Raw genomic sequence first — 16,931 nt, 5'->3', positions numbered from 1 at the left:
AAAATGTGTAGGTTGGATAAATATTTTGCGGTACCGGCGAGTACTGACGTTTTTCCTATACCTAAGAGACTTACTGAAATTGTTACTAAGGAGTGGGATAGACCCGGTGTGCCGTTCTCACCCCCTCCGATATTTAGAAAGATGTTTCCAATAGACGCCACCACACGGGACTTATGGCAAACTGTCCCTAAGGTGGAGGGAGCAGTTTCTACTTTAGCTAAGCGTACCACTATCCCGGTGGAGGATAGCTGTGCCTTTTCAGATCCAATGGATAAAAAGTTAGAGGGTTACCTTAAGAAAATGTTTGTTCAACAAGGTTTTATATTGCAACCTCTTGCATGCATTACGCCTGTCACGGCTGCAGCAGCATTTTGGTTTGAGTCTCTGGAAGAGACACTTGAATCAGCTCCATTAGATGAGATTACACACAAACTTAAAGCCCTTAAGTTAGCTAACTCATTTATTTCAGATGCCGTAGTACATTTAACTAAACTTACGGCTAAGAATTCCGGATTCGCCATTCAGGCACGCAGAGCACTGTGGCTAAAATCCTGGTCAGCTGACGTTACTTCTAAATCTAAATTGCTTAATATACCTTTCAAAGGGCAGACCTTATTCGGGCCCGGGTTGAAAGAAATTATCGCTGACATTACAGGAGGTAAAGGCCATGCCCTGCCTCAAGACAGAGCCAAACCTAAGGCTAGACAGTCTAATTTTCGTTCCTTTCGTAATTTCAAAGCAGGAGCAGCATCAACTTCCTCTGCACCAAAACAGGAAGGAGCTGTTGCTCGCTACAGACAAGGCTGGAGACCTAACCAGTCCTGGAACAAGGGCAAGCAGGCCAGGAAACCTGCTGCTGCCCCTAAGACAGCATGAATCGAGGGCCCCCGATCCGGGAACGGATCTAGTGGGGGGCAGACTTTCTTTCTTCGCCCAGGCTTGGGCAAGAGATGTCCAGGATCCCTGGGCGTTAGAGATCATATCTCAGGGATACCTTCTAGACTTCAAATTCTCTCCCCCAAGAGGGAGATTTCATCTGTCGAGGTTGTCAACAAACCAAATAAAGAAAGAGGCGTTTCTACGCTGCGTACAAGATCTTTTATTAATGGGAGTGATCCATCCGGTTCCGCGGTCGGAACAAGGACAAGGGTTTTACTCAAATCTGTTTGTGGTTCCCAAAAAAGAGGGAACTTTCAGGCCAATCTTGGATTTAAAGATCCTAAACAAATACCTAAGAGTTCCATCGTTCAAAATGGAAACTATTCGGACAATTTTACCCATGATCCAAAAGGGTCAGTACATGACCACAGTGGATTTAAAGGATGCTTACCTTCACATACCGATTCACAAAGATCATTACCGGTATCTAAGGTTTGCCTTTCTAGACAGGCATTACCAGTTTGTAGCTCTTCCATTCGGATTGGCTACGGCTCCGAGAATCTTCACAAAGGTTCTGGGTGCTCTTCTGGCGGTACTAAGACCGCGAAGGAATTGCGGTAGCTCCGTACCTAGACGACATTCTGATACAAGCTTCAAGCTTTCAAACTGCCAAGTCTCATACAGAGTTAGTACTGGCATTTCTAAGGTCGCATGGATGGAAGGTGAACGAAAAGAAGAGTTCTCTCTTTCCACTCACAAGAGTTCCCTTCTTGGGGACTCTTATAGATTCTGTAGAAATGAAGATTTACCTGACAGAAGACAGGTTAACAAAGCTTCAAAATGCATGCCGTGTCCTTCATTCCATTCAACACCCGTCAGTAGCTCAATGCATGGAGGTGATCGGCTTAATGGTAGCAGCAATGGACATAGTACCCTTTGCATGCCTACATCTCAGACCGCTGCAATTGTGCATGCTAAGTCAGTGGAATGGGGATTACTCAGACTTGTCCCCTACTCTGAATCTGGATCAAGAGACCAGAAATTCTCTTCTATGGTGGCTTTCTCGGCCACATCTGTCCAGGGGGATGCCATTCAGCAGGCCGGACTGGACAATTGTAACAACAGACGCCAGCCTACTAGGCTGGGGCGCTGTCTGGAATTCTCTGAAGGCTCAGGGACAATGGAATCAGGAGGAGAGTCTCCTACCAATAACCATTCTGGAATTGAGAGCAGTTCTCAATGCCCTTCTGGCTTGGCCCCAGTTAACAACTCAGGGGTTCATCAGGTTTCAGTCGGACAACATCACGACTGTAGCTTACATCAACCATCAGGGAGGGACAAGAAGCTCCCTAGCAATGATGGAAGTATCAAAGATAATTCGCTGGGCAGAGTCTCACTCTTGCCACCTGTCAGCAATCCACATCCCGGGAGTGGAGAACTGGGAGGCGGATTTCTTAAGTCGTCAGACTTTTCATCCGGGGGAGTGGGAACTTCATCCGGAGGTCTTTGCCCAAATACTTCGACGTTGGGGCAAACCAGAGATAGATCTCATGGCGTCTCGACAGAACGCCAAGCTTCCTCGTTACGGGTCCAGATCCAGGGATCCGGGAGCAGTTCTGATAGATGCTTTGACAGCACCTTGGACCTTCGGGATGGCTTATGTGTTTCCACCCATCCCGATGCTTCCTCGATTGATTGCCAGAATCAAACAGGAGAGAGCATCAGTGATTCTAATAGCGCCTGCATGGCCACGCAGGACTTGGTATGCAGATCTAGTGGACATGTCATCCTGTCCACCTTGGTCGCTACCTCTGAAACAGGACCTTCTGATCCAGGGTCCCTTCAAACATCAAAATCTAATTTCTCTGAAGCTGACTGCTTGGAAATTGAACGCTTGATTTTATCAAAACGTGGTTTTTCGGAGTCAGTTATTGATACCTTAATACAGGCTAGGAAGCCTGTTACCAGAAAGATTTAAAATAAGATATGGCGCAAATACTTATATTGGTGCGAATCCAAGAGTTACTCATGGAGTAAGGTTAGGATTCCGAGGATATTGTCTTTTCTACAAGAAGGTTTAGAAAAGGGTTTATCCGCTAGTTCCTTAAAGGGACAGATTTCAGCTCTGTCCATTCTTTTACACAAACGTCTGTCAGAAGTTCCGGACGTTCAAGCTTTTTGTCAGGCTTTAGCTAGGATCAAGCCTGTGTTTAAAACTGTTGCTCCACCATGGAGTTTGAACTTAGTTCTTAATGTTTTACATGGGGTTCCGTTTGAACCCCTTCATTCCATTGATATCAAGTTGTTATCTTGGAAAGTTCTGTTTTTAATGGCGATTTCCTCGGCTCGAAGAGTCTCTGAGTTATCTGCCTTACATTGTGATTCTCCTTATCTGATTTTTCATTCAGACAAGGTAGTTCTGCGTACTAAACCTGGGTTCCTACCTAAGGTGGTCACTAACAGGAATATCAATCAAGAGATTGTGGTTCCATCTTTGTGTCCTAATCCTTCTTCGAAAAAGGAACGTCTGCTACACAATCTAGATGTAGTCCGTGCCCTGAAATTTTATCTACAGGCAACTAAGGATTTTCGACAAACGTCTTCCCTGTTTGTCGTTTATTCTGGTCAGAGGAGAGGTCAAAAAGCTTCGGCTACCTCTCTCTCCTTTTGGCTTCGTAGCATAATACGGTTAGCCTATGAGACTGCTGGAAAGCAGCCTCCTGAAAGAATTACAGCACATTCTACTAGAGCTGTGGCTTCCACTTGGGCCTTTAAGAATGAGGCTTCTGTTGAACAGATTTGCAAGGCTGCAACTTGGTCTTCTCTTCATACTTTTTCCAAATTTTACAAATTTGACACTTTTGCTTCTTCGGAGGCTGTTTTTGGGAGAAAGGTTCTTCAGGCAGTGGTTCCTTCCGTATAAAGAGCCTGCCTGTCCCTCCCGTCATCCGTGTACTTTAGCTTTGGTATTGGTATCCCATAAGTAATGGATGATCCGTGGACTGGATACACTTAACAAGAGAAAACATAATTTATGCTTACCTGATAAATTTATTTCTCTTGTAGTGTATCCAGTCCACGGCCCGCCCTGTCACTTTAAGGCAGGTAATTTTTCCATTAAACTACAGTCACCACTGCACCCTATGGTTTTCCTTTCTCTGCATGTTTTCGGTCGAATGACTGGTAATGGCAGTTAGGGGAGGAGCTATATAGCAGCTCTGCTGGGTGAATCCTCTTGCACTTCCTGTTGGGGAGGAGTTAATATCCCATAAGTAATGGATGATCCGTGGACTGGATACACTACAAGAGAAATACATTTATCAGGTAAGCATAAATTATGTTTTCTTTCTGATGAGACGATGAGTCCACGGATCATCTAATTACTATTGGGAATATCACTCCTGCCCAGCAGGAGGCGGCAAAGAGCACCACAGCAAAGCTGTTAAATATCACCTCCCTTCCCCAACCCCAGTCATTCTCTTTGCCTACGTAAGAGCAAGGAAGTGGTAAAGTAAGGTGTTAGAAAAGATTCTTCAATCAAGATTTTATTATTTTTTAAGTAGTGCAAGATTGTGCTGCTTTGATATGGACTACGGTAACACCCTAGGACAGTCTCTTCAGTAGAGCAGTGGTGGCTTTCAAGCAATGGGAACTTGTGGGACATAATTCTCACTGCGCCTCCCATGTAGTTAATGCTGCCCTAATACTGAAAGCCTGAGTAAGATTACTCAGCCTTTATCTCTTTTTTCCACAGGTCCATGTGAGGGAGAAGACCCCTCAAACCTAGTGAGCTGCCTTACTGCCTGGTAGATTTTTTAAATAAATTCTGACTTTATTTTTTTTGGGAAACACAGGAAAAATTGGGCACTTTATTCACTAAATACTGGGACACAAAAATTTCTCCTATATGCTTGGGGGAACATATGAAGAAGGCAGTATCGTTATGGCAGGCACTGGGGCCGAGGAGGTTAAATAAGGCTCACTTTTAATGCAGTGTTCACTTCTCCCGGCAGCTTGACTAAGATATGCCGACCGGGAGGTTATTTTTTTAGACGCCCACGATGGACGGGGCTAAATGAGGCGGCAATTTGCTGTTGTGCGCTGTTTCCCCTTCACTTCCTGTGACTGGAGGGGTGACATAGGTCGTGTCAGATAGCAGTCTCAGTCAGGAAAGCGCATAATAAAGGCTTAATGCTGCGTTATTAGGACCGGACAGCTTTTCATTGTGCTGCAAGTCGAGTTCCGGATCTTCTACTGGGAATACTATCCGGTGTCAGCAGGGTAGGTAGGCACCTCAAGAAAGCTAAGCTGAGGTGTAGAGGTTGTCAGTAGTGCTTGTGTAACACTATTTCCAAAAAATAAAAAAAAAGTTACGTTTTAAAATTTAAAAAGAGACAGTAACTTTTTTTGTGTTTTAATTTTTATCAAAAATTTAAGTTTTTTTATTGATAATTTGCTCCATGAGTCAGAATGGACCAAGAGGCCCTGCAAAATGTTACTTGTTCTTTATGTTTTGATGCTAATGTGGAACCACCAATCCCTTTCTGTTCCTCATGTATTGACAGAACTTTAAATTACAGGGATAGACTTTTTTCTAAGCCAACATTGTCTAAGGCGGATGCTGTTCAGGAGTCTAGTGAAAATTTTCAATATATGCCGCAGCTTTCTCCTCAAGTGTCCCAAATTTTATCGCCCACACATGCAGTGCCCTGCGCTTCCTCTCAAACTCCGCCTGAAGTTACATTGCAAGACATTGTTAGTCTCATGTCCTCCGCGGTATTTGATGCGTTGTCTGCTTTTCCCATGCTGCAGGGAAAGTGCAAGAGGAAAAGTAAACAATCAGTAAGTGAGGTTACGGACACAGTTGTTGCTATTTCAAATGCCCCCTCTCAGAAGCCTGAGGAGGAGGATACTTCAGGTAGCATCTGAGGGTGAAATCTCAGACTCAGACAGTGTAATTCTTCCTGCTGATACTGAAGTTGTATCCTTCAGGTTTAAGCTAGAACACCTCCGTCTGTTACTCAAGGAGGTTTTAGCTACACTGGACGACAGCGACACAAGTAAGCTAAACAAATATTTTGATGTACCTTCCATGGTGGAAGTTTTTCCTGTACCAGATCGAGTTACAGAGATTATTGCTAAGGAATGGGAAAGACCGGGTATCCCTTTTTCTCCATTCCAAATATTTAAAAATATGTTTCCTATAGCAGATTCCACCAAGGAGTCTTGGCAGACAGTACCCAAGGTGGAAGGGGCAATTTCCACGCTAGCCAAGAGAACTACTCCCATAGTTAGAGGGGTTACTAAAGAAAATGTATGTACACCAGGGTTTACAATGGCAACCCACTGTTTATATTGCTACTGTCACTAGCATGGCAGCATACTGGTTTGATGCATTGTTTGATTCTATTCGGACAGACACTCCCCTCGATGAAATCCAGGATAGGATAAAGGCCCTTAAGTTGGCCATCTCCTTTATCACGGATGCTTCCCTTCAGGTTATTAAGCTGGGAGCTAAGATTTCTTGTTTTGCCGTTCTGGCCCGCAGAGCTTTATGGTTAAAATCTTGGTCTGAGGATGTGTCTTCTAAGTCTAAACTTTTTACGATTCCTTACAAGGGAAAGACCTTGTTTGGACCGGGTTTGACGGAAATCATTTCTGATATTACGGGAGGAAAGGGCCAGTTCCTCCCTCAGGATAAGAGAAATAAACAAAAAGGGACGCCAGAGTAATTTTCGTTCCTTTCGAAATTTCAAGGGAAATCCTTCCACTCCCTCTTCCAAGCAGGAGCAGTCCAAGCATTCCTGGAGGCCCAATCAGTCGTGGAACAAGGGAAAACAATCTAAGAAGCCTGCTATTGAATAAAAAACAGCATGAAGGGCCTGACCCCGATCCGGGACCGGATCTTGTGAGGGGCAGACTTTCCTTCTTCTCTCAGGCTTGGGTTTGAGATGTTCAGGATCCCTGGGCGGTGGACATTGTGTCCCAGGGATACAAACTAGAGTTCAAGACATTTCCTCCCAGGGCAGATTTCTGCTTTCAAGATTATCTCTAGACCAGACAAAGAGAGAGGCTTTCTTACACTGTGTTCAGGACCTCTCCGACCTGGGAGTGATAGTTCCTGTTCCGATACAGGAATGGGGTCTGGGGTTTTATTCCAATCTGTTCGTGGTTCCCAAAAAGGAGGGAACCTTCAGACCAATCTTAGATCTCAAGAGTCTAAACAAATTCTTCAGAGTGCCGTCCTTCAAGATGGAAACTATTCATTCAATTCTTCCTTTGGTCCAAGAGGGTCAATTATGACAACGGTGGATTTAAAGGACGCATACCTGCATGTCCCCATCCACAGGGACCATCACAAGTTTCTAAGGTTTGCATTTCTAGACAAACACTTCCAATTCTTGGCTCTTCCATTTGGCCTTGCCACAGCTCCCAGAATTTTCTCAAAGGTTCTGGGATCTCTGTTGGCGGTGCTCCGATTGCGGGGCATTGCAGTGGCGCCTTATCTTGATGACATTCTGGTTCAGGCACCATCCTTTCAACAAGCAAGATCCCACACAGAAATGTTATCTTTCCTGCGATCTCACGGATGGAAGGCCAATTTGGAAAAGAGTTCCTTAGTTCCAAATACAAGGGTAATTTTCTTGGGAACCATAATAGATTCCTTATCAATGAAGATTTTTCTGACAGAAGTCAGGAAATCAAAGATTTTCGATTCTTGCCTAGCGCTTCAATCCTCTTCTCGGCCATCAGTGGCTCAGTGCATGGAGGTAATCGGTCTGATGGTAGCGAAAATGGACATTATCCCGTTCGCTCGTTTCCACCTCAGACCTCTGTAGTTAAGCATGCTCAGTCAGTGGAACTGAGATTATGCAGATCTGTCTCCGCAATTACAGATGGAGCAGGAGACAAGGGATTCTCTTTGGTGGTTGTCTCAGGATCATCTCTCCCAAGGAACCTGATTTGCAGACCCTCTTGGGTGATTGTGACAACAGACACCAGCCTTCTAGGATGGGGAGCAGTTTGGGGCTCTCTAAAGGCTCAGGGAACATGGACTCGGTCGGAGTCTGTTCTACCCATAAACATTCTAGAGCTAAGAGCAATCTTCAATGCTCTCCTGGCCTGGCCTCAGTTAGCCTCGGCCCGGTTCATCAGGTTCCAGTTGGACAACATAACTTCAGTGGCTTACATCAACCATCAGGGAGGAACGCGGAGTTCCTTGGTCATCGTAGCCAAGATAATTCAGGGGGCGGAGACCCACAATTGCAGTCTGTCGGCGATTCACATCCCAGGAGTTGACAACTGGGAGGCGACTTCCTGAGCAGGCAGACCTTTCACCAGGGGGAGTGGGAACTCCATCCGGAAGTATTTTCCAGCCTGATTCTCAAATGGGGTCAGCTGGAATTGGATTTCATGGCATCTCGGCAGAATACCAAGCTCCTGAGGTACGGGTCGAGGTCAAGGGACCCTCAGGCTGTACTGATAGACGCCCTGGCAGTACCTTGGAATTTCAGTCTTGCATACCTATTTCCTCCGTTCGCTCTTCTTCCTCGGGTCATTGCTCGAATCAAGAAGGAGAGGGCTCGGTGATCCTCATTGCACCGGCGTGACCTCGCAGGATTTGGTATGCAGACCTGGTGGACATGTCATCCCTTCCACCTTGGAGACTTCTGTTGAGAAAGGACCTTCTACTTCAAGGGCCTTTCCTTCACCCAAATCTAATTTCTCTGAAGCTGACTGCTTGGAGATTGAACGCTTAATTTTATCCAAGCGTGGATTTTCGGAATCGGTCATTGAGACTATGATTCAGGCTCGTAAGCCTGTGACTAGAAAGATTTACCACAAGATATGGCGTAAATATCTATTTTGGTGTGAATCCAAGGGCTACTCTTGGAGTAGAGTTAGGATTCCTAGAATTCTGTCCTTTCTCCAAGAAGGTTTGGAGAAGGGTTTATCAGCAAGTTCCCTAAAGGAGCAAATATCTGCTTTGTCTATTTTGTTACATAAACGTCTGGCGGACGTCCCAGACGTACAATCGTTTTGTCAGGCCTTGGTCAGGATCAGGCCTGTGTTCAAGCCAGTTACTCCTCCCTGGAGTTTTAATTTAGTGCTTAAGGTTCTTCAAGGGGCTCCGTTTGAGCCTATGCATTTCTTAGATATTAAGTTGTTATCTTGGAAAGTTTTGTTTCTTGTTGCTATCTCATATGTTCGTAGAGTCTCAGAGCTCTCTGCATTAGTTTGAATCTCCTTAACTTATTTTTCATTTGGATAAGGTAGTTTTGCGTACTAAGTTAGGGTTTCTCCCTAAAGTAGTTTCAGATCGGAACATTAATCAGGAGATTCCTTGTGTCCTAATCCCTCTTCTCAGAAGGAACGGCTTCTGCACAATCTGGACGTGGTGCATGCATTAAAATTCTATTTGCAGGCGACTAAGGATTTTCGTCAGTCTTCTGCTCTGTTTGTGGTATTCTCTGGGAAACGTAAGGGGCAGAAAGCTCTTTCTTTGTGGCTGAAGAGTATCATTCGGTTTGCCTATGAAACTGCTGGACAGCAGCCTCCTGAGAGAGTTATGGCTCATTCTACGAGGGCTGTTTCCTCTTCCTGGGCATTAAAAAAAAAAAGCTTCTGTGGAACAGATTTGCAAGGCTGCAACTTGGTCCTCTCTTCACACTTTTCAAAATTTTATAAATTTGATACTTTTGCCTCAGCTGATGCCTCTTTTGGGAGAAAGGTTCTTCAAGCAGTGGTGCCTTCCGTTTAGGTTCCTTGACTTGTCCCTCCCTTATTATCTGTGTACTCTAGCTTGGGTATTGATTCCCAACAGTAATTAATGATGATGCGTGGACTCATCGTGTCATTAGAAAGAAAACAAAATTTATGCTTACCTGATAAATTTATTTATTTCTTGACACAATGAGTCCACGGCCCGTCCTGTTCTTTAGACAGGTTGTTGGTATTTTATAAACTTCAGACACCTCTGCACCTTGTTGCTTCCTTTCTCTCCTTTGCTTCGGTCGAATGACTGGGGTAGGAGGAAAGAGATGTGATATTTAACAGCTTTGCTGTGGTGCTCTTTGCCGCCTCCTGCTGGGCAGGAGTGATATTCCCAATAGTAATTAGATGATCCGTGGACTCATGTCAAGAAAGAAATACATTTATCAGGTAAGCATAAATTTTGTTATTTCCTACACAGTATTATTATTATATTTCACTGACCAATCACACAGTGCTAGAGCTTCATGTCGCACATACAGAGGGACCGTCCTTACGTATAAGTATATTTCCTACACAGTATTATATCTCACTGACCAATCATACAGCGCTAGAGCTTCATGTCACACATACAGAGGGACCGTCCTTACGTATAAGTATATTTCCTACACAGTATTATTATTATTATATCTCACTGACCAATCACACAGCGCTAGAGCTTCATGTCACACATACAGAGGGACCGTCCTTACGTATAAGTATATTTCCTACACAGTATTATTATATCTCACTGACCAATCACACAGTATTATTATTATATCTCACTGACCAATCACACAGTATTATTATTATATCTCACTGACCAATCACACAGCGCTAGAGCTTCATGTCACACATACAGAGGGACCGTCCTTACGTATAAGTTTATTTCCTACACAGTATTATTATATCTCACTGACCAATCACACAGCGCTAGAGCTTCATGTCACACATACAGAGGGACCGTCCATACGTATAAGTATATTTCCTACACAGTATTATTATATCTCACTGACCAATCACACAGTATTATTATTATATCTCACTGACCAATCACACAGCGCTAGAGCTTCATGTCACACATACAGAGGGACCGTCCTTACGTATAAGTTTATTTCCTACACAGTATTATTATATCTCACTGACCAATCACACAGCGCTAGAGCTTCATGTCACACATACAGAGGGACCGTCCTTACGTATAAGTTTATTTCCTACACAGTATTATTATATCTCACTGACCAATCACACAGTATTATTATTATATCTCACTGACCAATCACACAGTATTATTATTATTATATCTCACTGACCAATCACACAGTATTATTATTATTATATCTCACTGACCAATCACACAGTATTATTATATCTTACTGACCAATCACACAGCGCTAGAGCTTCATGTCACACATACAGAGGGACCGTCCTTACGTATAAGTTTATTTCCTACACAGTATTATTATATCTCACTGACCAATCATACAGCGCTAGAGCTTCATGTCACACATACAGAGGGACCGTCCTTACGTATAAGTATATTTCCTACACAGTATTATATCTCACTGACCAATCATACAGCGCTAGAGCTTCATGTCACACATACAGAGGGACCGTCCTTACGTATAAGTATATTTCCTACACAGTATTATTATTATATCTCACTGACCAATCACACAGTATTATTATATCTCACTGACCAATCATACAGCGCTAGAGCTTCATGTCACACATACAGAGGGACCGTCCTTACGTATAAGTTTATTTCCTACACAGTATTATTATATCTCACTGACCAATCACACAGTATTATTATTATATCTCACTGACCAATCACACAGTATTATTATTATATCTCACTGACCAATCACACAGTATTATTATTATTATTATATCTCACTGACCAATCATACAGCGCTAGAGCTTCATGTCACACATACAGAGGGACCGTCCTTACGTATAAGTTTATTTCCTACACAGTATTATTATATCTCACTGACCAATCACACAGTATTATTATTATATCTCACTGACCAATCACACAGTATTATTATTATTATATCTCACTGACCAATCACACAGTATTATTATTATTATATCTCACTGACCAATCATACAGCGCTAGAGCTTCATGTCACACATACAGAGGGACCGTCCTTACGTATAAGTTTATTTCCTACACAGTATTATTATATCTCACTGACCAATCACACAGTATTATTATTATTATTATATCTCACTGACCAATCACACAGTATTATTATTATTATATCTCACTGACCAATCACACAGCGCTAGAGCTTCATGTCACACATACAGAGGGACCGTCCTTACGTATAAGTTTATTTCCTACACAGTATTATTATTATTATATCTCACTGACCAATCACACAGTATTATTATTATTATATCTCACTGACCAATCACACAGTATTATTATTATTATATCTCACTGACCAATCACACAGTATTATTATATCTCACTGACCAATCACACATTATTATTATATCTCACTGACCAATCACACAGCGCTAGAGCTTCATGTCACACATACAGAGGGACCGTCCTTACGTATAAGGTTATTTCCTACACAGTATTATTATATCTCACTGACCAATCACACATTATTATTATATCTCACTGACCAATCACACAGCGCTAGAGCTTCATGTCACACATACAGAGGGACCGTCCTTACGTATAAGTTTATTTCCTACACAGTATTATTATATCTCACTGACCAATCACACAGTATTATTATTATTATATCTCACTGACCAATCACACAGTATTATTATTATTATATCTCACTGACCAATCACACAGCGCTAGAGCTTCATGTCACACATACAGAGGGACCGTCCTTACGTATAAGTTTATTTCCTACACAGTATTATTATTATTATATCTCACTGACCAATCACACAGTATTATTATTATTATATCTCACTGACCAATCACACAGTATTATTATATCTCACTGACCAATCACACATTATTATTATATCTCACTGACCAATCACACAGCGCTAGAGCTTCATGTCACACATACAGAGGGACCGTCCTTACGTATAAGGTTATTTCCTACACAGTATTATTATATCTCACTGACCAATCACACATTATTATTATATCTCACTGACCAATCACACAGCGCTAGAGCTTCATGTCACACATACAGAGGGACCGTCCTTACGTATAAGTTTATTTCCTACACAGTATTATTATATCTCACTGACCAATCACACAGTATTATTATTATTATATCTCACTGACCAATCACACAGCGCTAGAGCTTCATGTCACACATACAGAGGGACCGTCCTTACGTATAAGTTTATTTCCTACACAGTATTATTATATCTCACTGACCAATCACACAGTATTATTATTATATCTCACTGACCAATCACACAGTATTATTATTATATCTCACTGACCAATCACACAGTATTATTATTATATCTCACTGACCAATCACACAGCGCTAGAGCTTCATGTCACACATACAGAGGGACCGTCCTTACGTATAAGTATATTTCCTACACAGTATTATTATTATTATTATTATATCTCACTGACCAATCACACAGCGCTAGAGCTTCATGTCACACATACAGAGGGACCGTCCTTACGTATAAGTATATTTCCTACACAGTATTATTATTATTATTATATCTCACTGACCAATCACACAGCGCTAGAGCTTCATGTCACACATACAGAGGGACCGTCCTTACGTATAAGTATATTTCCTACACAGTATTATTATTATTATATCTCACTGACCAATCACACAGTATTATTATTATTATATCTCACTGACCAATCACACAGTATTATTATTATATCTCACTGACCAATCACACAGTATTATTATTATATCTCACTGACCAATCACACAGTATTATTATTATATATCACTGACCAATCACACAGTATTATTATATCTCACTGACCAATCACACAGCGCTAGAGCTTCATGTCACACATACAGAGGGACCGTCCTTACGTATAAGTTTATTTCCTACACAGTATTATTATATCTCACTGACCAATCACACAGTATTATTATTATTATATCTCACTGACCAATCACACAGTATTATTATTATTATATCTCACTGACCAATCACACAGTATTATTATTATTATATCTCACTGACCAATCACACAGTATTATTATTATATCTCACTGACCAATCACACAGTATTATTATTATTATATCTCACTGACCAATCACACAGTATTATTATTATATCTCACTGACCAATCACACAGTATTATTATTATTATATCTCACTGACCAATCACACAGTATTATTATTATATCTCACTGACCAATCACACATTATTATTATATCTCACTGACCAATCACACAGCGCTAGAGCTTCATGTCACACATACAGAGGGACCGTCCTTACGTATAAGTATATTTCCTACACAGTATTATTATTATATCTCACTGACCAATCACACAGTATTATTATATCTCACTGACCAATCACACAGTATTATTATATCTCACTGACCAATCATACAGCGCTAGAGCTTCATGTCACACATACAGAGGGACCGTCCTTACGTATAAGTTTATTTCCTACACAGTATTATTATATCTCACTGACCAATCACACAGTATTATTATTATATCTCACTGACCAATCACACAGTATTATTATTATATCTCACTGACCAATCACACAGTATTATTATTATATCTCACTGACCAATCACACAGTATTATTATATCTCACTGACCAATCACACAGTATTATTATATCTCACTGACCAATCATACAGCGCTAGAGCTTCATGTCACACATACAGAGGGACCGTCCTTACGTATAAGTTTATTTCCTACACAGTATTATTATATCTCACTGACCAATCACACAGTATTATTATTATTATATCTCACTGACCAATCACACAGTATTATTATTATATCTCACTGACCAATCACACAGTATTATTATTATTATATCTCACTGACCAATCACACAGCGCTAGAGCTTCATGTCACACATACAGAGGGACCGTCCTTACGTATAAGTATATTTCCTACACAGTATTATTATTATATCTCACTGACCAATCACACAGTATTATTATTATATCTCACTGACCAATCACACAGCGCTAGAGCTTCATGTCACACATACAGAGGGACCGTCCTTACGTATAAGTTTATTTCCTACACAGTATTATTATATCTCACTGACCAATCATACAGCGCTAGAGCTTCATGTCACACATACAGAGGGACCGTCCTTACGTATAAGTATATTTCCTACACAGTATTATTATTATTATTATATCTCACTGACCAATCACACAGCGCTAGAGCTTCATGTCACACATACAGAGGGACCGTCCTTACGTATAAGTATATTTCCTACACAGTATTATTATTATTATTATTATTATATCTCACTGACCAATCACACAGCGCTAGAGCTTCATGTCACACATACAGAGGGACCGTCCTTACGTATAAGTTTATTTCCTACACAGTATTATTATATCTCACTGACCAATCACACAGCGCTAGAGCTTCATGTCACACATACAGAGGGACCGTCCTTACGTATAAGTTTATTTCCTACACAGTATTATTATTATTATTATATCTCACTGACCAATCACACAGCGCTAGAGCTTCATGTCACACATACAGAGGGACCGTCCTTACGTATAAGTATATTTCCTACACAGTATTATTATTATATCTCACTGACCAATCACACAGTATTATTATATCTCACTGACCAATCACACATTATTATTATATCTCACTGACCAATCACACAGCGCTAGAGCTTCATGTCACACATACAGAGGGACCGTCCTTACGTATAAGTATATTTCCTACACAGTATTATTATTATATCTCACTGACCAATCATACAGCGCTAGAGCTTCATGTCACACATACAGAGGGACCGTCCTTACGTATAAGTTTATTTCCTACACAGCATTATTATATCTTACTGACCAATCATACAGCGCTAGAGCTTCATGTCACACATACAGAGGGACCGTCCTTACGTATAAGTATATTTCCTACACAGTATTATCATTACATCTTACTGGTCAGGAGAAGGGGTGACACACCCAGAGCATGAGAGGAGGGGGCGACAGAACAAAGTGTGAGCATATGAAGATTACGTTTAGGGGGCACACACACAATGGGGAAGAGGCTGACCGGTAGATGGCCTGCTTGTCAGTCTCCATCGGGCTGTCTCCAGTCCCCGTACTCTCTGCCGTCTCAGGACAAACAGGATCTTGTTCCATCTTAAACTGGGTCACAAGCTGAATCTGTACCAGAGACCAAATGAAGACAAAACTGATTATACAACAGTTTAAGTTACAAAATTAAAAACTTTGCAATGAACACTTGAGAGGAGAACTTAGTGTGCCGTGTCAGATGTGCACAGTATCTGAGAGGGCGCCCAGTGTGTGTGTGAGAGATGTGCACAGAACGTGAGAGGGCGCCCAGTGTGTGTGTGTGTGAGATGTGCACAGAACGTGAGAGGGCACCCAGTGTGTGTGTGTGTGAGATGTGCACAGAACGTGAGAGGGCGCCCAGTGTGTGTGTGTGTGAGATGTGCACAGAACATGAGAGGGCACCCAGTGTGTGTGTGTGAGATGTGCACAGAACGTGAGAGGGCACCCAGTGTGTGTGTGTGAGATGTGCACAGAACGTGAGAGGGCACCCAGTGTGTGTGTGTGTGTGTGTGTGAGATGTGCACAGAACGTGAGAGGGCACCCAGTGTGTGTGTGTGTGTGTGTGAGATGTGCACAGAACGTGAGAGGGCACCCAGTGTGTGTGTGTGAGATGTGCACAGAACATGAGAGGGCGCCCAGTGTGTGTGTGTGAGATGTGCACAGAACGTGAGAGGGCGCCCAGTGTGTGTGTGTGTGTGTGTGTGTGAGATGTGCACAGAACGTGAGAGGGCACCCAGTGTGTGTGTGTGTGTGTGAGAGATGTGCACAGAACGTGAGAGGGCACCCAGTGTGTGTGTGTGTGTGTGTGTGAGATGTGCACAGAACGTGAGAGGGCACCCAGTGTGTGTGTGTGAGATGTGCACAGAACATGAGAGGGCGCCCAGTGTGTGTGTGTGAGATGTGCACAGTATCTGAGAGGGCGCCCAGTGTGTGTGTGTGAGATGTGCACAGAACGTGAGAGGGCACCCAGTGTGTGTGTGTGAGATGTGCACAGAACGTGAGAGGGCACCCAGTGTGTGTGTGTGAGATGTGCACAGAACGTGAGAGGGCACCCAGTGTGTGTGTGT

General features: G+C 42.3%; 1 protein-coding gene across 2 annotated transcripts in view; it reads right to left on the bottom strand.

Annotated features, from left to right (window-relative positions):
- Nucleotides 1–16,931, bottom strand: part of PKNOX1 (PBX/knotted 1 homeobox 1) — a 458,035-nt gene that overhangs the window by 339,722 nt on the left and 101,382 nt on the right. For both annotated transcript variants that reach the window (XM_053705699.1, XM_053705701.1), the window contains one exon: nucleotides 15,842–15,954. In XM_053705699.1, coding sequence (XP_053561674.1) covers nucleotides 15,842–15,954 — 113 coding nt within the window. The remainder of the gene's footprint in view (nucleotides 1–15,841; nucleotides 15,955–16,931) is intronic.

Source organism: Bombina bombina, chromosome 3 (assembly GCF_027579735.1).
Source record: "Bombina bombina isolate aBomBom1 chromosome 3, aBomBom1.pri, whole genome shotgun sequence".
Classification (NCBI taxonomy): domain Eukaryota; kingdom Metazoa; phylum Chordata; class Amphibia; order Anura; family Bombinatoridae; genus Bombina; species Bombina bombina.
Note: the sequence above shows the minus strand (reverse complement) of the source record. Positions and strands in the feature narration are given on the sequence as shown.